Here is a 24,571-nt window from a genome sequence, read left to right on the forward strand (position 1 = left end):
TGGAATTTCTGACTGTTCCTAGTTGTTTAACTTGAAAAATCTTCTTCTTACCTGCATTTTTACCTGAAATTTCTAAAAATAAAAAAACTAAAGTCAACATGATTAAATTCAGCTATCATATTCCACTTTATTTGTTTATTTATTTATTTGTTGTTCTGTGATCTTGGACAATTTTAAAATAGCTTCATCTTGTTTTACATTAAGTTTATATCCATTTAACCTTTGCATTCTTAGAAAATGCAGTACAATAACATTTTCCTTACTATTTCTGTAGAGGAATGCTTATTACTGTAAAAACTTATTCTTGATGGAATTTCTGTAAGTCACATTTTTGGAAGCATTCCCGTTAAACTTTTTAAAAATTTGAGTTTTACAAAGTCTGCATTTTACATAATATTTCATTTATATTCTTTTGTTTTGGTAATCTTGAAAAAATCACGGTTCGAATGATTGCATATCCTCTGATAAAGTTCATCACAGTGGACATGGTATTTGTCCCTGATTTGTGTCCTGTATGGTACTGTGCAAGTTTGTTCCTTGCAGGTAAGTGTATGCAATGTTTTATTTAGTGGTGACTTCTATTTCAAAATGATTTCAATATATATGGAATAGTTTGTCTTGTACAATCAATTAACTTTTTCTGGCTATAAGTCATGCCTAGGTAAATGACCCATGCACAAATTAAATCCACGCAACACAGCTTGAGGGTTTGCACATTAGACATTTTCACTTATTGTGGAGTGCAGCGGGAGTTGTCTGCATCAGCCTGTAGTATTACAGTAAATATGCTCATAATTTCAAGAAAATGTTCATTTTGCCCTCTTTCTCCCTCATAAATTAACAAATGAAACTCCAAAGCTAGATAAATTAAATTATGCCAGGGTTTTATTTAGAACATTGAGTCTGAATATTCTGTTTTTTCTTTGAGGCTTTTAACTTTCCAAAAGACTGTGTTTTGCAGTTCAGCACTGCAGGGGTACCGCAAACAACCTTGTTTTATGTCTTTCCCATTTTTGAAGTGCAATCTAATGAAGGTAACCATATGTAGTACACATGCCCTTCATGAAGAAGTTAGCTGAGTTTTACAGCAGGGAAGTATTTGCTGTGTATTGGTTTTTGATTTTGTTTTCCTCTTTTAAAGTATTTATTGATTCATTATTCCCAAACTCTGTTACTTCTACTTTTTTCCATTCTGAACAAATGGTTATGATATCTGAGGGATCCTGCTGAAGATGTAACGAATTATGCTTACATGCAAACTTTTCTAATACTTTAGTTTTAATACAAAGAATTTTCAAGTAATTTGAGTTTGATTTGAAAGTGTGCAGAGTTCCTTTGTTTGTATTTGATAATAAATGGAAATATGTAATACTAAGAAGAGGTTGACCATTGGAATAAGAGTGAAGAGCCACAATTCACACTAGTTGCCTTCCTGAAGTTCTTCTGACAACTGTCTCACTCAGATGAGAGCTTTCCCTGAGTCAAGGGGACATTTTGGTCCTGTTGATTCAGTGAAAAAGCTGACAGTTATTGATAAATAGAGCATTTAGTAGAAATAAAAGACTGTCTTTTACTGTGAAAATATAGTTTCTGCAAAATAGATATATGAGCAGATGCCTATCTCATCAGAATACATGGTCTGTGAAAAGTCAAAACAGCTATTCCCAAGAGCTTGCTTTTGTTAACAGACAAAGTCTTAATGTTCTTCTCTCAGAACAGCTCAACTTGCATCCCTGATTCTTGTCTCCTGGAGGGTTGTTTCCAATTCTCTTTGCAGGCTGGATTGACAGCCTCCAGCATGAGGGCTAGTAGAACCCCCCTTGAAGATCTCATACCAGGATCAAAATCTGGTTACCAAGTGAGATCGTGAGGAAACACTGTGATTCTGCTTTCTGACATACCCAAGTTCTGCAGGACAGTTGCTTGAATACATAAAAGCAAGTTAATAGGTGAACCTTAATAGTTTATTCATATGGTGGTATTCCTGTGCTAATACAGACTTTGCTGGAACAAAAAATTATTTCATAGCTTACAGAAAATATCAATTTCATGCTATTGTTTGACAGATTTTTCCAGACTTAACTAAAGAGCACTGCAAATGTTTTCTGTGGGGTTCACACATTAAATTGTATGAAGGCTCCTGTGTTCTCCCTCTGAAAAGTAAACCTTTAAAAAAAAAAAAAAAAAAGTGGCCAGATTCAGCACTCTGGAAGTGCCATTTCTAGGTGGGTGCTCTGAAAATCTTTATGAGCATATACTAAAATAATGTTGTTGGTTTTTTTATTTGTCCAATATTTATAAACTGGTATCACTAAAACAGACTCCGATAGGATTTGTAGATGTTGGATAGCTTCAAAAATCAGCATGGTCATTTAAATGCCTACAAGCATGTTTGATCACTTTTGGCCACAAAATAAGGTTTAAGTTTATTCACTTTCCTGCTCTTACCTACTCAGAAATATTCCTTAAGTAATACTAGTGGATACTACCTAACACAGAAATAGCATTTATACCTAACATAGAAATAGCATTTAGCTCTATAATTTCTCTGCTGACATTTACGTATTCAGTGCCACCCTACACCCTATATCATGCTTTAGCTCAGTTTCCCTTTTAGAGTTTGTGAGCCACTATAAAGTAGTTGTTTAGGATTGTTGTGAATAACATTTGTATATATAACAGCATAGAATAAATGATCTTTTAATTAGTTACTTCAGTGATAGAGTAGGGTGCATAATATTTGCTAAGACTTTGCTGATATGTAGGATTCCAACTGTTGTAGGCAAATGACTGAGTCTTGGGATCCCTTTAATATTTTTATGTCACCTCAAAATGTAATTAGCCTCTTCCAAAAGTCTTATTACATTTTTTGCTCAGTATATTTTGAGACAGAATTATTACTCTTTTCAAGTCTTTATTCTGTTATGAATGGTACAATAAGCTTTTTCTTTACTTGATCATTTCAGATCTTGTTGCTCTTGTTTAGGGCTCGTGAGGGCTTCTTGTGGTTCTGCTTTTTGACCTACCCAAATTCAGCAGGACAGTTGTAATTTGCACATTTTAGGGAAGGAACCCCCGGGCTGAAACTTTTTTTTTAATAAGAAAGTGGGAGCAGTGCACTAGCTAGGAGTAGGGACTGAAACTAAACTTTTAAATTTCATTTCCAGCTTTGAAGAAAGACTTTTTTTTATAATAGTAAGCAGAACCAAACCTTCGATGAGAACATTCTCAACCATTTAAATTCAGTCTGTGGGTCAAATCTAAATTTTCCCAAAATTTGAGCTGTTGAATTTGCTGCTTATAAACATGAGTTTGCTGTAAATTTCACATTGTGAGTTGAGCACATTTCTGAGTGTTTTAACATCAAAGCCACCTTGCACAACCTAATAATAGAGGTATAATTAAAATTACCTTGATACAAAATGTATCACTTTTAAATACAACCCTGTCAACTGGAGTGTCAAGAGTATAATTACAGGAAAATTTGAGCCCTTTTCTGATGATCTGAATTATTTTTATGGTAATGATTATTCCAGTTCACATTGTAATGACTTGATGATGTGTTGCTGATTCACAGCCTGTACAATATGATGGTCCTTCCTTAGATAAGAATCCTCAAACATTTATTTTGTGACACTATGCTGCAGTATTAAAGAAGAAGAAAAATTGTTTGGCATATTACAGCAAAAGAAATTGTTTCCCACAACACTAATAGTTTTAACTGAATTATTTGATTACCATGTCAACAATGTGTTATCATGAATGGTTTCTTTCTACTCTCAGTTCTGGTTTGATTCATATTGTTATTGTATATAACAGTATAAACATATTTCAATTTACAACTGGAGAAAAATAGAGGAGTCAATAGCACCTTGTCTTAAAAGAACGTATAGCTTATTTGTTCAAATTAGGGCCAGCGCAGATGGCAATAATGTTAGTGCACCTTTGCGCATGGAGGCCATTTGAAAGAAGAAAGTGAGGCTACTTTATGAAATTATAGATCATTTCAGGAAACGCAAACAGCATGAATACAGATACAACACCAACTATTGAAGGGCAATAATCTTCATTATAGAGCAGAATGAAAACTCGAGCAGTTCATCAAGCTTCCAATGTTTTTTAGCAATCTTTTAATACGGTTAACGCTGCTGTACTCCGTATTGTCATCCTAAATGTCTCCATCATTCACCACAGGCTGCAGCATTATTCTGTAGCTGCTCTGTGCTCATATTTTGTCAAGATATGATCCTAATAGTTATTTTTAAGCTCCTTTCCTCCAATACCATTTTCAGAACGTGGTTGTTTATTAATCCATATATTTCTGTATTTTCTTTACATGGCTTGTATAAACCATAAAATTTCACCTTTCCAAGAGTTGTGGGGACCTATTTTTGTGTGGTTTATTTAGCTGTACAGTTCTGCTACTTCTTAATGTAACAGTGAAAAATGATTAACAGAGTGCCTTTAATTTTGGCTGATGCAAACCTGGCAGAAGCAATAATCACTATGATAGTTTTGTTTTCCAAACTTACTTCTTCTCTTTGAGATGTTGATTATTAACTTGAGTAGAAAACACAGATTCAAAAGCCTGCACATTTATATTTATTAATGTATTTATTTGTTTTAGTGGTATTGTATGGCATGGCATTGTTTCTGCTAATCAGCTCTTGTTAAATTGACCGTGACCATTCTTTACGGTAATACTTTTAACAGTGAACAAATAGATGCATATTTTGGAGCAAAGGCAGAGCTACTGGCAGAAAGGTTAAATTCTTTACATTGTGGCATTACATATAAGTAAGGGTGTTTCATTGTTTATGTTAGGCTCAGCCATGAATTTCATTAAGACTTTCTGCACATAATACAAACTTGTTCTACAAAAAAGCAATTCTAATACGGTCAGTTCAGGCTGAAGATTAAATTTAGTGCTACTAATAGGATGAATGTGTTATAAAATTCTTGTAAATCTGACCTTTTTTTTCAAGGCACGCATGAAACATGAGCATTAAATTCTCAGGTCATTGTCACAGAAAATATCTTTTCCTACACTCTCTTTCTTTTTTTGATCACACAGCAGTAAAGGCTACACTATGTCTTTCTTTCATTTTTTTTTATTCAGAAAGGGTAGAGCATTTCTGTGTGCTTTGCCATTCAAACATTCCTGGTGGTTCTATTTTCAACTCAAAATTTTTAAATTAGTAACAGATGTGCTGATTCTGTTGACTGAAACAGAGTATATTTTGACTTTTTAAGGCTTTTGCCGATTATTGAACCATGAGTGCTAGTTTTTGTTACCAGCCTTCATCATAAATAGTATCTTTTACTACAGAGATCTCACTGAAGCCAGTAGGGATTAATCTTGAAATGGTAAGTATGATGAGGGGCAGTAGAACATATTCCAGAGTGACTGCACAGTGCATCTTTCTACAGACTGAGCTAGATTCCAATAAGGTGTAGCATCCCAGTATGGCGTAGCCCAAATGTTTAGATATGTTTTGTTAATATATATTTATCATCCCCATTTACACCAAAATTGTAAAGCAGGTGAAGAAAATAAATTCCATACATTATATGTTATTGGTAATGCTGATCCATTAGCACAGAACATATATAAAATTCTTGTGCAGCAAAACTCCCAGGAAACTTTGTATCTCTGCTGCACAAAGGATCTGAGGGTCTTGATAGCTCTAAAGCAGGAAGGAAGGCTTGTGAGTAGGACAGGATAAAGACAGTAGAAGTAAAAAGATCAAGGAGAATCAAATCCCAATTTAAGGAGCATCATTCTGAGGTTTCAGTTGCAGCTAGGAGGCTGAATTAGTAGTGGAGCTATTTTGTGTCTTTCACACAGTTTGGGTGATAGATTCCTTCCCCTCTCTGCTCCTGAACTATCTTCACTGCTGTCATTTATTTACATACAGTCTCATCTTTTCTCCTTGCCTATTTATTGACACATATGCACACATGATAAAACAAAGATACTTGTATCATCTTTCATTCTCCTTAAGCCTTTGAATTTTTTGTTAATAATAATACCAACGAATGATTTATGTGGACCTTTAGATTATCTAGCAATGAGAACTAATAAATAATGCAGACTGTAATGCTTTTCTCTAGTGATTTTGGAAAAGATTTGAAGGCCAAATTGGTCTTGGCCTTGTGGTGCGCAAAAGGAAACACGACACTGAAAGCACAAAAGGCAGGAACCGGTCATTTTTGTAGGTACAATTCCTGATTTACAAGAGCATTCGCTAAGGGAGGTTACACTTATGCATAAATAAATGAAGCCCAAATTTTCTTCTTCCAAGCAAGCTGAAAATATTGAAAGCATGTTTTGTGGCAAATATGAAACAGGGATGAAAGAAATACAGAAGCAAAGTGCAGTTTGCTATTGTGAAAATACCTCCAGCTTTCACTTAAGAATACTTCACATATTTTAGATTTTCACATTTTGATTTTATTTATGAAAATTTTAAGTTGTCTTGAGAAATTACAAAATCCAAGTATTCAAGCTTTAGATAAGTGAAGTGAAACTAAATTAAGTTGTCAGAAAAAAAATCTTTTCTGCAAAGTGCTTTTCTGATGGTGCTTTTCTGATGGTGGAACATAGAGCATAGCCTGCTGTGTGCATCAAGACACCTGGGCTGATTTGCTATATATTTTTTCTAAATAGGAAGAAAATAAATGTAAAATGTCTTTCTCTTGATGACACTGAAGTAGTTCCCTCTTTTTCTTGGGACAGGAGGAGAGATGTCACCTGGGTGTCAGGAGGCTTTTGAAGTTTTCAAGCGGGACCATGCTGACAGTATAACCATTGAGGACAACAAACAGCTTCTAAAACAGAGGTGAGTGTCAGCCAGATGCAGTTGGAGACAGGCATCTGAGAGTTCATTATGTGTATGGGTACAAATGCATAACTTTACAGCAGACATCCCAGGCTTCTAGTGAAAACTTGGTACAGAAGCCTGGCCTTTTTTTAATGGGGACATTTCCTACTCAGAAGGCCCTGAGTGATGACAGAATAAAAGTCTGAATAGAATATGAAAGTGGCCTGAGTGATCTTAATGCATCTTTCCTCTGTTTTTACTGTTCTTATCTTCTTAGCCCTATAGAAGTAATGTGGTAAATGGCATTTGTGGCCATGAATTATGTAGAGGAAGTTAGATTCATGTGGCTAAATTTATTACTGTAATTTCCACTGTAGAAAACACTTTATCAGTTTCAACACTGAGCCGGACAGTAAACTAGGAGATGTTTAACATATGCTTTTGTCTATAGCTACTAACTTGTTTGCCAAGCAAAGCTTTTTTCCGCCAGTTTTGCACTCTAAAATAGAAGTAATACTTTCCTACTACACATTTATTGTTAATCCTGACAAAGAACTTCAGAAACTTCTGGTGAAGATGGTGAGAATAGCAAAATATTAAAAACATGAATATTCAGAAAGGCAGTCCTGAGCATCTCAGAAATTATGGCACCAATGCTTGTCCATATCACTTGGCTAACAGTACTGTTTCAGGATCAGTTTTGCAAGTGTCAGCCCTCCTTGTGCTGTGCAAGAAATAGGGCATTTTGAGATTGACAATGAGAGATGCCAAAAACAGATCTTGGGACATATACCCTTTTAACTTACATTTCCCCTAACTGGAACTGACTCCCTCTTCTGGTTTCAGATTATGTAGTGGAGATGGGCAGAAACCACGAAGTTTAAAACAAGATTTGCTTTCCCTAAAGGACAAAGAGATTCAGATTCATGTCTTGGATAACCCCTCTCTAATATGCAGCAGCTGATTGCTGAAATGAGTGCTATGTCAATGTTGATACCCTGGAGCAAGAAACTTTCCCCTGCCACTTGCAGTGGATTTTACTAAAGATGTCTCTAGCTCCAAGTTTACTGCATTCATGAAAATGGGTTTATATCAAGTTCACTCTGTAATTTGAAATGCAGCCTCTGAACTACCAGTTGCATAAAAACTTGGTTACCCAGCCAGTGTTCGAATTGCACAGTAAGAAGTGTGTAGACACCAGATGTTTAAAGGTTACCATAAATTCCCTTTATATGTAGGCCTCTCACGTTAATTTTTTTGTTTATAGTTCATGCGTAGCCTTCATTTGGAGAGGTCTCTATTCATGTAGGAGACACATGACCTCTTTACAGCTAACAATATAATTGCTGTGTCATCACTATTCATAACAATATCACCTTTATGCTAGATTTTTTTATTAGAGAAGTATCAGAAATAATCTTTTTTCTTTCAATAATAGAGTTAAGTCGTATGTCTTTGTCTTGTTTATTTTGTTTGACTGTGATTCATAGTCACGGATGGAATTTGTTGGGATAAATTACTACCAAATTTTAGTTTACATTATTATGCCAGTTTGTAAACTGTGCTGTTTGAGAAACAGATGTGTGGCCCATCCAACTATTCCTGTTTTGAAGGTGGCAGCCTATGAATAAGGGCTGGATAGACAGCTGACTTCAACTTGTCCAGCTAAATCTATCTGTAAACATGAATCAGAGTCAATAGTCAACAGGAGTTTTGCCCGAGTAATTACTAAGTAGTTGATGAGCTTAGTATTTGCCCATGGGAGCTAGGGGAAAGAAAGAGGGAGATACTTTGGGGTGTTTCCCTTAGATCTGTAAGCAATCTCCAAGAGACCTGCTTGGGTGCTGTAAATCAACACCAGTGGAAAAAACTTATTCAGAAAAGCATCACAGACTCTTCAAAGACTTGTGCCTTCCTTGTGTAGAAAGCAGTAAGTGCTGAGGAACCTTCCAGCTGGAGCCATTTACAGATGTTGAATCCATCCTGAAAACAAGTGTGCATGAGCATATATGCAGTGGCCTGAAATTCCAACTCCTTCTAGTTTTAAAGGGAAATGGACTAACTGAGAAGGAGCAGTTTTCCAAACCCCACCTCACCAGGGGAAAGCCACATTTCTTAACTCTGTTTTGACGTAATTTGAGTTAGACAGAAACACAATTTGTGGATTTCCTCATCTACTTTGGCTAGACCAAGACTAGTCCAGATCAATTGAAGGATTACTTAACAATTATGTTTTGCCTCTACACTCAACAAGGTTCAACTTGTACACATCTGAGTAACAATTCAAAATTTCATATCATGTCTAATGTCCTACCACAAGTCATGATGCAGCAAATCATCCTTCTAGTATTTATTTACATTTTAGACCATTACAATGGAAATTTCCTTAAAGAGACCTCAGTTCTCTCAGATACTTTTCAGACTTTGCCATTGTACATTGAGTTAATTTTCACTTATTACAACAGAATACATTTAGTATTTAAAAGTCTGTTATGTATTCCATTTGCCCTTAACAGCTTTATATAGTACTGAGTTAAATAGGTGTAGGACAGTAATTATGTCAGCAACTGATGCAGAAGATCAGAAAACTGATAGAAAATGCATGAAAGGAAAAGGGATCAAGTTCTAGCAGGCTATAGGGAATGTAGAGAATATAGTGCATTTTAAGGCTCTGAGGGCAGCTGTTTTTTGAGGAAGTACATAGATATTGCACACTTACTAAGGAACAAGATACAGAGGGAGCAGAATGCTAACAAATAACACTGAAGTGAGCATCACTGCAGCATCATGTTGCAACCTAAAAAAGTAACTTCTTAGCTTTAGAATATTTTGCATACCATGTGAAAAGTTGATGATTTTAATATAACGAGGAGCAGAATTAATTTAGAAACATGCCTGGTGGGAATTGGTAAGCATTGTAATCATGCTTTAAAAAATGACATTTTTGACTATGAAATTATTATTTATTATTTTCATTACTATCACCTGAAAGCATCCTAGTCATGGAATAGGATATAATTATACTCAGTTTTGTTCAACCATAATACAGAAACACAGTCTTTCCTCCCAAAGCGCTTGCAGTATCATCTGGCATGCAGACTGGCAAGATACTTCACATGTATGTACATGATTTACATTACCCCACTCTTAACAATTTGGGATAGATGAATGAGCTCAGAGCTAGAATATTCTGCATGGGAGTGCACTTTCTGACATTATTCAAGGTGCTTAATCTCACCATATCTCAGGTTCCCCTTTTTAAGATGGATATAACAATACTTTGCTCTCAAGTATGCTGTGAAGAATATTTGTTTAATTTATACAGTTCTTTGGAAATATTAAGCTGTTAAAGTGACTGTCATATTACTCTTATCAAAGAAAATCTCATATGAAGCATTCATCTTACTATGAATAATTTGCTACTTAAGTTCAGTCAACTTTGAGATAGAAAAAATTTACAGTGAAAAAGTGTATAGAAGCACTTTTCAGCAGCAGCTCTGGAATGAAGGCTAAAAAATGAATATTTGCAGGAGAAATGTAGTTACCAGTGCTAGACTCAACCAGGCCACCAGGATTAACATCACTACTTTTGTAGAAAGGGCCAAGCGATCTTTAACTACCGCAAGTGGTCAGAGCCTCGGTTTTCTTTTTCAAAACACTCAAGAAATATGTGAGTAAATTAGTTCAGCAGATATTCTGAGAGAAGAACCACCTACTGAATCACCAGCAACACTTCCTGTGGCATGCTGGGTTTCCTTTGGTATCTCCTCCAAAAACTGACCCAGCTCATTTTTGCTGTCAAAACACTATCCCAAGATGGTAAGGCCTCATTCTGTGCCAGAATGATACAAATGTGGCATATTAAGTAAAAGGAATGTTGCATATTACAAAAGACAATTTGTAATATTGTTGAAAGAAAACACACTTCACTTAGTCTGTATTTATCATTTATTTACTATTCTTCTACAATGAAATTTCCTATTTTTAAAACATCATTTTTAATTTTGATTTGATGTCCAGCTACTGGAATACTACAAAAAGAGGGTTTTTCCAAAGCCTGATTCATTGATTTGTTTCCACCCTGCTCAGGCTGCTTCTTGCTTGCTGTTTTTAAGTCTTCATGTGGATAGCTTTGGCTACATCAGTGTGTGGGAGGTAGTTGAATATCATTTGAATATCTGCATTCACACAAAGACTCTCTGTAAAAGAACAAAGTAATTTAGTTTTGTCATAATTTCTTATTTTTCTGTTTGAGAAGTTTCTCAGTAAGATGTAAAATGTGTTTGGAGTATAGATTTTCACATAGCACAAACCATGATACTTCTGAGCAATATGCAAATTACTCAAAGGCTGAAATTTGAAATTTCCTGATAAATAGAAGTTCTGATACTGTCAAACATTTTTTTTTACTTTGCTTGGATTTGTTCTTCTTTCAACTTTTAAATAGTAGTAAGTTAAAACATTGCATATAATTTAGCGCATTAAAATTAATATTGTAGTCTAATATGAGTATTTAAGAAATCCAGTCATTAGAATTGAAATAGCAGTATCAGAAGAATTTAGAGTTAAATACATTTCTTTTGTCTTTCCAGTTAACCTATGTGTTAAGTTCAGTATGGTTTGTTTTAGACCAGACTATCTTTTCTGCTGGAAAATTGTTACCAACCAATTCTACTTACAAATAATACATCTTTTGTAATTTCCTGAATCAGCTTGAAAGTAATTTGCAAGCAAAAAATAACCTGAATCATTCAGTATTTTACTGTGAATAAATAATTTAACTAGTTGTGCTTCTGAATAATTCTATATCGTGTGCTTCCATTACCAGGTTTGCTGAAGCTAAATGCCTCGGAGAAAAAGTAAATGAAGTGAGAAATAAAATAAGTGAGCACATTTCAACTTCATTTTATATCTGTAGTTAATATAAAATCACAGCATTCAGAGGATGTGGGAAGAGATTCTAGTTTCTAAAGAAATGAATCAATATATTACTAAAATTTCCAGTAAGATTGTAGTAGTAATTTTATTTACCAGTTTTGATTATTATGAACACCTTAATCTGAAAAACAAGAGTGTTCTTTACTTGACAGGATGTGTGAAATTTATTGAAGGGAGAAGTTACGGTATTGACCTTGGATTTTCTGAATTTTTTTCTGGGATAAAAGGATCTAATAATATCATATCAAATTGTGAAATCTTTGGATTAAGGATTGTACTTACCTGTATATTTATACAGCTTCTGAAGTTCTCACTGTTCACTGCCTTTGTATGGATTAATTGGAGGGATTCTGTGGAGTGCCCCAGCTGGTTAGGACTTTTTTCCAGTTTTTGTTTTAGGGCCACAGCAGCATATGCCTGGCTTCCCATTAGGCTTCTGGTTTCAGCATATCCAAAGCAAAAAGTCACTTACAGATACATTCAACCCCAAGCTAGGTCTTCCCCAGTACTTCTGCCAGCCTGTGGTGTGTTCCTTGGTGATTTCTGAGTTAGTTAATTCCAACCCGGTAGGTGCTTTCCTGACAATTGGCTATCCAGCCTCTCCATCAAATGTGAAGAAGCACAGTTTTGTGCTCTAGCCCCAGAGTCCTTGGGGATCAGGCCAGTGTCCTCCTGTATGCGCATATTCTGGTGAACCAAGTCTCTTCGAGCTTCCAGGTACAGGCACAGAGGACTGTTTTGACGTTTTAAAGGTAATCTAGCATCCACCTCCAGTGGTGTAGCACCTGCTCTAGGTTTCTGTTGCCTTCCATATCTCCCTTTTGCTATGAAATGCTGGCAGACAGTATGAGAATTAGTGAAGCAGTGTCCTTGATGTAGGTACAGCATGATGGGAACACAGTGTGTATCAACTGTGGGGTGTGTGCATTGTTTTTTTCCCCCCAATAAAGCTTTTCTTGTCTTCCCATACCTATATACCTTTGTAGGATAAGCCAAAGTGCAGTTCAGTTTTTCCACCCATCTTGCTTTGGTGTTGAATCAGCACTGGGCAAAATCTCCTTGCTAAGGAACTTGCCAGCTGCAGAGGTATATATCTGGTGAAGGAAGAGGAATTCAAAAGGGCTTTGAGGTGTCTGTGGGTGGTACCAGCACAGACATGGACAATGAAGTCATTGTCACCCCTTCTTGTTTCATAACAGCAGTTGACTGCTGGGAAAGGACAGAAGTCTTCTCATGGCAGTCCTGGTGATTGCTCTGTACTTTCATCATAGCCATGATTATATTCTCTGTGGTCATGAATCGTAGCTCCTGCCAGATTCCCCTCCCAATGACCTTTGGGTATGCCAGAAGTCCCTTGGAGATATTATGCGGTATATTTAGAATTATGTCATCTGTGAGGAAAGACTCAGCCATACACAGACACCTGCAGGCACTGTCAGTGGGAAAAGGTATGATCATGAACTGTCATATCATCTTGAAGTCCACATTGTCTTTATTTGCTTCCATCTCCCATATTTTCTCATCTGTAATAGAAAGCCCAAGTAATTTCTTGGCCTGAATGAGTCAGAGAGAGACTCAGCAGTGGATGCCAAATTTCTTTCTCTTGCTGAAGCTGAAACCCATTTTGGAGCAGGCATAGTGCCTGCAATACACCAGCAATAAGCAGTCAGAAACAAGCACATCTTTCTCTGTGCCAGGAACTGCAATAGTGCTGCTTGAGGACAGGAGCCCAGAACCAAGTACATGCACCTTATATTTGTTGCAAACATCTTAGGGGGAGAACAAGTGCCTGCAGGATGTGGGAGGTGGTACAAGAGATGGTGGGACAGTCCTGATGGATAGTACATCCAGATGGATGGGCAGTCCTGAAGGTACCACTTGTAGTATGATGTTGGAACATGACTTGGGTGGTCTGGAAGTCCCTTCAGATTTGCAGGGGTCTACTGTGGCAGCACTCAAAAATAAAGCAACAAATCAATGTAGACATAGCTTTGGAAGACTCTGTTTACGTGGATCCTAGCAGAATCTAAAATAAATCTTTGGTTTGGACTTTCTTTTTTTCCCAATAAGTTAGACACAACTTTTGAACACTACAATGCAATAGTGTATGGATTTTACTGCAGTTAAAAGCATCGGTTTTAAAATTTGTTTTTGGTGAAGTTCTTCGGTGTTAGACATGAAGCACTTAGTAGACTAGATTTGGGGGGCGTGGATGATACAAAAATCTGAGTGCATATTCATATATATATAAAAAAATAAAATAAATGATCACTGGAATGAAACATAACAGCTGTAGAGCAAATCAGTAGTGCTGTGCTGAACTTGACAATGTCTATATGCCTCCTATAGGAAACTAATACCTTGTAGACAGCATGAATATTGAAAAACTCCTTTAAAAATTGAACTAGAAATATCTCCATAATTCTAAAGAAAAGTTACACAAAATTACACATTCTGGTTTTGTTTTGCTGTTTAAAATGCAGTTACAAGTGAAGTGTTTTCAAGTTGAAAGATAGATTTCATTTGTCTCCATTTTTTTGTTTCAGTAGTAAAATAGAAAAATAGTCTTTTCATTTTGGCACCCAGACAAAATATTTTATTCATGTAGCCCTACTGTATGAACAAGAGATTCCATCCACATTGAGTCCTTTCATAGATGTTTGTCTGCTGATTTATGCAAATTATGCAGATGTATGCTACTCTGTGAATGGTTTTTAAACACCAGTGTCTGAGGCTTGAGAAGGATCATAGTCTGCACTCCCTCTTTGAATTCTTTCTGTGAAACTTTATGCCGCATATGAAAATTCACACTCTGGTTTTATAAATATTGTATTTTATTCAGTTATTCTTTTCTCCTGTCCAGGCTTCTGTTGATTGTAGTGGTTAATAAATCTGCCTATTAGCACTTCTCTAACAATAATTAAAACTTTGAGTCAAGAATGACACTTTCTGGCTTCTTTAGGTTAGCCAATGCAATAGCTCTACTTTACATAGTTTAGCAGCCTGAAACAATTTTTCAGTTAAGTGTGGTTCATCATAGGATGCGTACTCAGAAGACCATTAAAGATGCCACATAAGGTTGCTAACCCACCAAATTTATACTGAAAACCTGATAGGAGGAATAAGAGTCATCTGTGGCCTGCAACTAGATCTTTAATTTACTTTTTATTGTTGTTTTGGTTTTCTTAAGCATTCCTGGCTGCCTTGTGCACAATCAAGAACAGATTCCATCAATATCAGTTTCTGTTATTTCTAAGCTACACTTAATAGTATAAAACTATGCACCACAGAGGTCATAGGGGAAGCCACTTCATGCGATGTAGAGCCCATTTCATGAGGTCTGATTATATTCTGAGACATTGACAGCCATTGGTTGTAACTTGTATGTCATAAATATCCTTTCATTTTGACTTTGGAAATATTAGAGTGTTTTGCAGTAAAAAGTACACAGAATACTCCAACCACTTCTCAAATACACTAGAATTTCAAAAACATACTGGGAAGTTGGTTCTGAGCAAATAAATTTGCGATAAGATTTTCAATGTAGGTTCTGTTGGTATTATTGCTTCCATAAAAAGATAAAGGATAGAGGATCAGCACAGACACTTGAACATGCTCCTTTAATATATAGAAAGGCTCTTAGAGCAATCCTCAGTTTTAGAACTTACTGCCTAGTTAGTCTGCCAGAATTTAGTTTCATTAATTCTGGACATCCTACATAGCCTGTCAGTTTTCTTGAAGGCTGTTCAGGGGGCTGTGCTGAGATGACTCAATTTATTATCAGTCTTTTCTTGATTTTGTGATTATTTCTTTATGGCTGAGGTATTTGTGAAACAAGACTGGTGCTGTAGTTCTAGTTAAGAAATTGAAGGCCCTTGCTCAACGTAAACACAGCAGTATCCTCGAGAAGGGCTGGATCTGTCTTTAGGAAAGCCTGAAGGGAAGCTGGGCATTCACAGGTCTATCACATAAGGCATCTTAGCCTTGGGGACACAGTGCGGAGCATGGCAAGGCTGCAGAATCAAGCCGTCTCTAAACTCTTATTGTCTAAGCCTGCTTGCTGTCAACCACACTGCAGAGCCAGACAGACCCTTCATTTGCATTATCATATGCACATCAGTATAACACTGAACGTTGCTCACTGACCAGGAAAGGCTAGTCCTTGCTGGTTTGCTGTATGGAAGCGTTCTTAAATTGCTGGTACATCTAGTCAAATCTCTTTTGGCTCTGGATGTTCTTTTTCCCTGCTCTAATCACAGTCAAGGAAAAGCCTGGAAGAGCTTTTCAGCTTGCAGCTGTGCTATTTTTGAGAGATGTTGATGGAGGATCTGAGATAGTGTCATTTTTTTTCTTTGGAAAGTAATGGAAAGTAATTGTTTATTAAAGTAGTTATTACTATACTTTGGAAAGTAATTATTAAAGTGTATGCTTAATGCTGGTAGCAATGAAAGAATTGTAACACCTCATTTTTGTTAGTATGGTCACAGATTCAATACATACTATTTACTCTTCTACAACAAGATCACCCACACAGGAGAGTGGATTTACACTGTCATGATGATCACCATGACCAGCAATTTCTGCATGAGGAAACTGACCTTTATGGAGCTATATAAAGAGCTTGCAGTGACCAGCATCCACTGCATGGACAAGTCTGCAAGAGACTAGCTATTGCGATCTGGAAGCTGGCTACCCCAGACTTCAATAGTTGTCATTAATCCGGTTTGACAAGTTAGCTCTTGGTAGTGTGGTATCACAGATTTATAACGTGATTCGCTGAGGTGTGTGGAACATAGTTAATATGACTGATATAATAGATGGTTTTCAGAGAACAGGTTTTCTAAACTGTGCTAAGGATGTCAATATGCAAAGTGTGATGGCCAAAAACGTGTTTGTGTATTCCAACTGCAAAGAACTCAATCGTTATGCAGGCCCTGGCTGACCCACAGATGTAGGTTCATGACCAACATCAAGGAACACCCAGGGCAATACTTGACTACAGAGTGCTGCTGAGATAGGACATTGACCCGTCAGGGTTAACAGGAGCTTTACTTCTAGGGTATGGTTATAAGCGAAGTATTTTTACCCCTATTACCAAGAACATTCTGTGTGGAAGAATTCTGGCAGTGAGGAGAGAAAGTCTACATCTGAATAAATTGCAAAGCATTAAATGATTAAAAAGAACTGAGTGCTACTTCATTGGTAAATGAATAAATACTGTTCTCAGTAAGAATTAAGCCAACACATTTATTCAGAATTTAGTCACTAAAAGACTTGCTCATACACAAGAATGTGCTAGACACATGCATGTTAGATGCATCTAAGATTAGTAAAGATTTCCAGTTCATCCCTATAAATGTCTGTCTGTCTTGGGGTATTTGTATCGCTATTAGGGCTATTTTTTCCTAAGAAAAAAAATGTACTAAATGATATTTAATGCCCAAAGGGAAGCAGCTGTTGTTTTCAGTCTGTCCAGAAATCAGCTAACATTATGATTGAAGCTGGGAGAGGAAGGGCAAACTCATGTGGGAGTAATAACTGTGTGAGGAAACAGGCACTCTCAGAATGAAAAAGGGTAGGTGGGTGGATTATGTGTGCATGATGTTGATGATACAGCTATACCCACAGGAATGCTGAGATGTTGCACTGCTCTGCATCATTTCGCACTTTGATTTTAGTGCACAAGATCATAGGATATCAAAAGCAATGATAATCTTTAATGAGGGCATGTCCTAGTATTGCCAAGCAAGATTATTCAAGAGTCTTAATTTAAATTGCTTGCAAGTTATTCAAACAATTGTCATTACATATCACAGTTAGTGGAGTGCTACACTGAAATGATGAGGAGTGGAAGAGAGCGAGGACAAGAAATAACAGCAGTCAAAGAAAATATTGACCTTGATTCCCTGCCTTGTATCTTGCACTGTCATTTCCATGAGTGCAAAGTAGATGTAAAACCTAATCAGAACCTTAGTAAGATAAAACCTGCATCAGAATTCCTCATGCATGACAGTGATAGAGTTTTAGTCTATATGACTGTGGAACTTTATTTTGATATAAAATGAGCAGACAGATTTTAAGAGTGGAGAATTAAAATGATTGTACAAGAGCCTCATTCCATTGATGGCAAGTTTTAAATTCACAAAAGACATATCTGATTATGGCTGCCGCTTCTGCTTATTCATTTCTGTATTTATGCATTGTAGTATGTAGCCTTTCTGAATGGAAACCTCTGGGGAGCAGCAGTATCCTGAATTAGGGGTGGACAGCAGTAAACCTGAAATTTGTGTTGTTGCTTTATTAAGCATAGTGAGTTCCTCCTTATAGAGCCACAGTTTTCTTACTTTGGTCAGCCAACATTTTCTCTCTCTTTCTTTTTCCATAGCCTGTTTCTTACAGCCACTTTTCCACATATACATAGACACACTCTTGCACAGAGAGAAAAAAGTGATTATAAAGCAATGACACAAGACAATTACAAAAATATAAAAAGCAATGACAAAAACACAGTAATGAAAATATGCTTGCATATGTATATTGGTAGCTATTGCAAATTTTTTAGTATTTGATGGTATCAAATCATTTTCCTCTTGAAGTAAATAAATACCTCATTGATTAACTCCTCCACTCCCACATATCTGGCGCATTTTCATATTTGACTAACTTTTACTAAACATCATAGCACAAATGAAGGACATAAGGATATGAGGTTGCAGTTTTATCTTACTGCCTACAAGAAATTATTTTATGGGAGTGTCAGATTAAGAATTATTTTGGTATGGTCACTTTGCCTTTCTATGGAGATGGACTATTTTAAACACCAAAGTAAGAATATTTTGTGCAAGGTTTATAATTATACCTGTACAACTTTATCAAGGGAATTGATACAAACTTTTTTTGCATAGATAAGAACTGAAATGAGAAGAAATGATGTTTTCCAGGCAGAGATGATCTGAGAGCAGTGTATTAGCTCAGTTTTAAATCTACATTGTTTTAGCTTCACTTGCTGTCATGAATTACTTACTTTGAGAAGAATGAACCAATTACTTAAGAAATGGAATCCCAAAGATGATTGTAGGAATGTTATGTATATTTCAGGCCATGATTATATGGATTTAAAGAGTTGAGGGAAGTCATGCATGAGCCAGAACATTTTTAAAACTTTTACTGAAGAGGTATGTGTACTTAGAAAGGATATAATTTTTCTGTTGAAATGGAACCTAAATTAAATGCAAGTGTTGTGATGGTTTGCTATATAAAAAGAAAATTCATCCAGATCAACCCATTGCTTTCTTAAAGTTCAGTATTATTAGTAGTATTATCTGTTGATTCTATGTTACTATAAATGTTCTAAGTCAGAGACATTAGCTCAGTGGACATTGTTTCAGCCACATATGAAGTGAGACTTAATAAGGGAGAAATTATTGTGCTTTGAAATGTATTCCACACTTCAGTGTAACATTCTGAAATACATATTCTTTTATGCAAATAAACATTGAGACTTCAGAGTTGCTGATTAGGATAAATCACTGTTCTAGTTTGATTCCAGAAAGTCTCAAGTACTTATGCAGTCTTATATCTGATATATAAGCTCAGTGAGTTTTATTGGAAATGACTAGTGTAGAAGAAAAGTCTTAGAATTGTGTTTAAAAAGGCATTGAGAAACTCTAAGAAGAAAAAAAGGTTATATTCCAGAGAGAAATCTGTTTCAAATGAGATGCAAACAACTCATAAATAAATGATTTCAGTATGAAGATTTAATGAACAGATAACTCAGTAATATCATTCCACAGTGTTTCATTCTTCAGGTGACTTAGTATGAATTGCTATTCTCAGCAGAGACCTTTAAATTCCGTGGAACAAATCTTGAAATCTTCACTCAAGAGAAACTCCAGCTGAGGTCAGTTTGAGTTCTACTTGTATCAGGGTTAAAAAGAAATTATGAAAATATTTCCAGATTTGGCTTTATCATTGTTGTTTTAGTTGATAAAGAGCAACAAGTATTAGGTATAGTATCAATATAAATAGAGAAATAAAAGCCCTTATATTGTGAAATATATTGCAATATATTCTGTCTCTGAGCTCGCCAAAGCTGCCTTCATGAGCTGCATTCACAATTTCTCTAAGTGTTATGATACTGCTGAGGCTACTCAGCCTTCTGTTGATGTGGACAGCAATCCATCATTCTGCACTCAGCCAGTCACTTTGGGACTGTCCTCTACTTAAAAGGTAACATGAGGGCTACTACTGTGAACTACAAATACTATTCTTTGTGAACTGCAGTATGTCTATAAAAATTAGGAGGAAAAAAGTTGTTTTTCTGAAACTGTTCTCTGAGGCATGCTCATATGTACAGTCACAACCCATCCTTCTAATTTTTCCTGCCAAAGTTTCTGAAGAATTTGTAAATATGCGGAGATTGACAGGAGCTGGCAGATATTACATATAACTTCTACAGCATGTAGCAGGACAAATGTTATATGTCTGCTGAACAGGTTGGCTGAGGCGAAATGTGTAAGCATGTGTATATAGATGGTACCTCTCAAATAAAAAGTCACAGATAAGTAGCCATTTTTTTTCTGGTTCTGATTTTCTTTGTTTCTTTTGTTTATTCTTTTGTTCTGTTTCAAACCTGTCCTCTTGTTCTAGAAACAGGGATATTATAATCCAGCATCAGGGGGAAGAACAGGCCATTTCTATGGCATGTTTTTAATTGATGTATTTAGCTGACTTCTATAATGTTCATTAGAAGCATCTCTCATGCTGAACAATTTAAAACAATGGTTAAGTGAGGGTATACCCTCGGGATACTCAGCAATTAGGAGAAGTTAGTCTCAGAAGTCTGAGCTTCTCTGCTGATGGAAGAGGAATGTTGACTGTGATCGTATTTTTCAAGAAAAGAGAAGAAAAGAAAGATGCAGCTGTGGCATAGCTCTTAAAAATGTCACTATGGTTTGTAACAATCTTACAATACTGTAATTGCTGAAAAATTATAATGCAGAGTAGGTTCTCTAACCATGGATCTCATTACCAAATTTTCAACACCTGTCAATGGCTTAGCAAGTGCAGTGTCCAAACACAAGGAGATTTTGTGGACTGGAAGTTAATTCCTACTTGATAAAATGGGTGGCTCATTAGGTACAGGAATTAACATGTGTAAAGGATATAAGACAGAAGGTACTGTAGCAAAGCGAAGGACCAAATATTTTAAATAATAAAATCTGTAATTTCTGGACATCCCAGTCTTTCTGAATCAGCTCTGCAGGTATTCAGGAATGACATAACAGGTATGATGTGTGGTCTTTCAAGTGCTTTTTCTTATTGTACAAGCAAATGTTTCTTCTTACAGAGATATTGTATACTGCTCTTAAACATTACACAAAGTTTTGTGTCGTTAGAGAAGAACTTACATAAAAAGCAAGAGAATTTGCTATTTATCTTATTCTTCAATCAGAGTCCGTTCTTGATTTAGAGAAACTCCCTGGGAAGCAACCATTAGCATACCCAACAATGCTTGATATTTAAAAAGTAGGGGTCCCAGATTTCCTTCCCAAACAGAAGTCTGTGTGGTGCAGCAAATGTAACATGTTTAGGATGTGCTGGGCATGCTGCACAAATGTTCATTTGCACAAGTGCAACCCATCTAGCACATTCTCTAGGTGTCAAACTTACTGTATGTGCTCAGATGAATTCTACAAAGTGTGCTCAGTGTCATTCTGCATGCATGTATAATGATTATTGGGTTCAGGATTTCTGGCTGCCTGGCAGCTACTACCCCAGCTGGACTGCTGAATACCTGCGAAATTCCAGATGAGGAGCCAAATTAGTGATCTAGAACAAGTCAAAACAGTAGTTTACCATGAGAAGTAGCAGATTTGACAAGTATGTATTAGTGCAGAATGAAAGCTATTTGAAAAAAGAGATTGCCTGGGAGCTGCTTCACCACTTCTGTTCCAGCACTGGGCTATAAATGAAAATGAAGCCTTAATGCATTTCCACTGGTTTCTTCTCTCCTGGGAAGCTGCATGTTGCAGATATCCTCTGCTGCTTAACAGGGAGTCAGTCTTGGTCTCAGGACACAACAGTTGTGTCAGAGAAAGGAACACAAGTAGTGTTTCTACCATGCTTAATCTCAGGTATGCAACTATGCTGTTTACTCCTGAGGGATGTCATTTATGACTAACATAATGAAGCAGATTAGCTCTGCAAAACCTGCAGCCATCTGTGAGGAAAACAACAGAGAACAACAGGCCACAGGGACAAACAGTCCCCCAGATGTAATTTCCCAGCTGGGATGTTATTCAACGTGGCCCAGTGCCTAGAAGCCCCAGTCTGTTTCTGATCTCCTGGTCAGTTTCAAAGTAGTTTTGTAATAAACTAGGCATGTTTATGTGTCCACCAAAAATAGCAGTAGCTGTTAAAGCTGAAGCCATTCAGCATGGCTGACACAATCTTCAGATTCCTTCTCTTTAATTTCTTGGCCCAACTGTTTTGCAACATAGTACTGAAAAAGCATAGTTCCTGTGTGTATTTGTTTTGGATAGATATCTAATCATCATGCCATATGATTGCAGTTTTGGAATCTATTTTTTTTAAACATTACATTTTGATATTTGGAAATGGAATTAAAAACACAGAAAGACAGCTGAGTTTCTGCAGATTTTATTTCTTAACCAACTTTTCGCCATCTGCAGTTTATTCTTTGTTAGAAATGTGATTTACTTTACTTTGTAGGATTCTACCTCTTATTCTTCTGTTTGGTTACAGCCATTTAAGTTCATTTCCCTTCTTTCTATAATGGAATATCACCTTCACCCTGATTCTGCTAAGGTTCTTTTCCTACTCAGCTCATTTTAGCCATGATTTCTGAGGTTCAGTTTAGCCAGGGATCTATAGAGCACAATATATGTGAAGGTTGTGATCTCAAACAGTGTCTTTCATACAATCTTCTCTTTCAAGGTGCTGTAATGTGGAATAGATGTCATGCATTTCACCTAGGCTTGGCAGACAGCTGCTTACTGGTAACTGGTTGCTACCATCTTGGGACAGACTCAGAGCTGTGATGAGAGTCTCCATGATCTATTTGCTTGTTCCAGGAGGAGGCAGTTGGATCATAATAAAACTCAGTGAATGACAGGAGTATATATTTCTTTCTCACTGGCAGTTCAGTGAAAGGTTCATGTCAGTAAACTCTTTGTTCATTCACAGTGTTCACAGTGAATCGGAATAATCAGTTAATGCCTTGTTTGTAATCAACAAATCATATTTTCAATTTATGTGAGAATTTGTGCTTAGAATCTCAAGAGAAGTCATTGCAAAGTAGCACAGGAGCAGGATTCACGTTGTGGAACTGTTAGAATTGTGTGGTTACATTTACTTAGAAGTGCAATTTTTAAAACCCATGATTAAGCAATGAAAAATAAAGTATTATCTTTAGATCAATGACAGTCCACAGGAAACTGCTAGTAAGATGTGCAGACAAGTAGGAAAAACAGACAAAAATATAAATCTGTTACAATAACCTGTAAAGTATTACTCTACCTTTCTGAAATCAGGAGAGACATTCAGTCTTCATTATACTTACTCTATGCAAGGTAAATCTCGTAGGTCAGATTCTTGTCTCATTCAGGACATATACCTAGATTGATAGCAGCTGTAACAGAGCTGTCTGTTCTACTACTACTCCAGCATGGGGCCATGCTTGGCAATTGTCAGAAAAGACAGAAGGAACAATGTCGGTGCTATGTGTCTGTCAATCCTTAGCTGAAATAGGATTTGCCTTTCCTGCTCTCAGTTAGAGCTGAGACTGAAAAGAGAATCGGGGAGTCCTAGCAGTTTTATGACAGCCTTTCTCCTTTTTCTGCTTCTCCCTGTAAGAACAGGATGGAAGATACCACCTTCAGTAATGTAAAATTGTCTTTGCAGCAACAGTAAGCAAATTTAAAAATGAACTTATTTCGGCAGATTTTTAGGCTTCAGGGGCAATGCATATGTTTATGCCAATGCTAAGTATTGCCCATTGTTTCAGAGTAGCTTACATCTGTTTGTTTTTACTTTCAAAGAATAGGCAATGCCTTTGGGTGACAGTGCATAGGCTGAATGCATCCTTGGAATGAGAAAACATGATTTGTCAAATGATTTATTCAGAAAATACTAAACTGAATCAATTAATTTGAGCAGCTCTATTATGCTCCCCTAATGTGCTATTCTTTAAACAGAGGAACCTTATTAGTGTAACAGTCACTCCACATCCTAAGATGTTAATGTTTTCTTTGGATCTGAGTTGGAATCTAAATATGTAGGAAGCATTTTTGTTTTCTAATTATTACAAATGATGTTCTGTTCTTTAGAAACAGAAGTATTTTCAGGGGCAAAAATTATGCTCAGGCAGAATAAAAGTAAACACTTCTTGCTTAGGCGTTTCACTAGAGCAACTATAAGCAAATGGACCAAGCTCATTGGATTTAGTCAAGCTATGAACTGCCATGTCTGTAAATTTAGAAAGTTTATAGTACCAGAGATTTTCTGCTCATAGGCTGGCTGCACACTGAAAACAGGAAGTCATTGCTGAATTGCTTCACTACATTTTGCTGCTTCATTAGGCTAATAGGTTTTGATGTAGTCAGTCTATTCAGTTTGTTCTTTGGGAGAAAAGAGGCTAGGTGATAGTTATTGGTATTGTTTTTAAAAATTTGCAACAGTCTTTTTTTACACAAAGTTTTCCTTTGTTGAATCTTTGTTGAGTACTGGATGGCCTATATTGACCACATTTGTCTTTAAATCAAAAGAAGCAATCCTGCATTTTGTTC

The 24,571-nt window shown here is 36.3% G+C and overlaps 1 protein-coding gene across 1 annotated transcript in view; it reads left to right on the forward strand.

The window, feature by feature from the left end:
* The window catches only part of KIF6 (kinesin family member 6), a 182,345-nt gene that overhangs the window by 118,374 nt on the left and 39,400 nt on the right, over window positions 1-24,571 (forward strand). Inside the window, exons 14-15 of the mRNA XM_067293186.1 lie at window positions 6,740-6,842; window positions 11,653-11,708. Coding sequence (XP_067149287.1) covers window positions 6,740-6,842; window positions 11,653-11,708 — 159 coding nt within the window. The remainder of the gene's footprint in view (window positions 1-6,739; window positions 6,843-11,652; window positions 11,709-24,571) is intronic.

The sequence above is a fragment of the Apteryx mantelli genome, chromosome 3, assembly GCF_036417845.1.
Source record: "Apteryx mantelli isolate bAptMan1 chromosome 3, bAptMan1.hap1, whole genome shotgun sequence".
NCBI lineage: Eukaryota > Metazoa > Chordata > Aves > Apterygiformes > Apterygidae > Apteryx > Apteryx mantelli.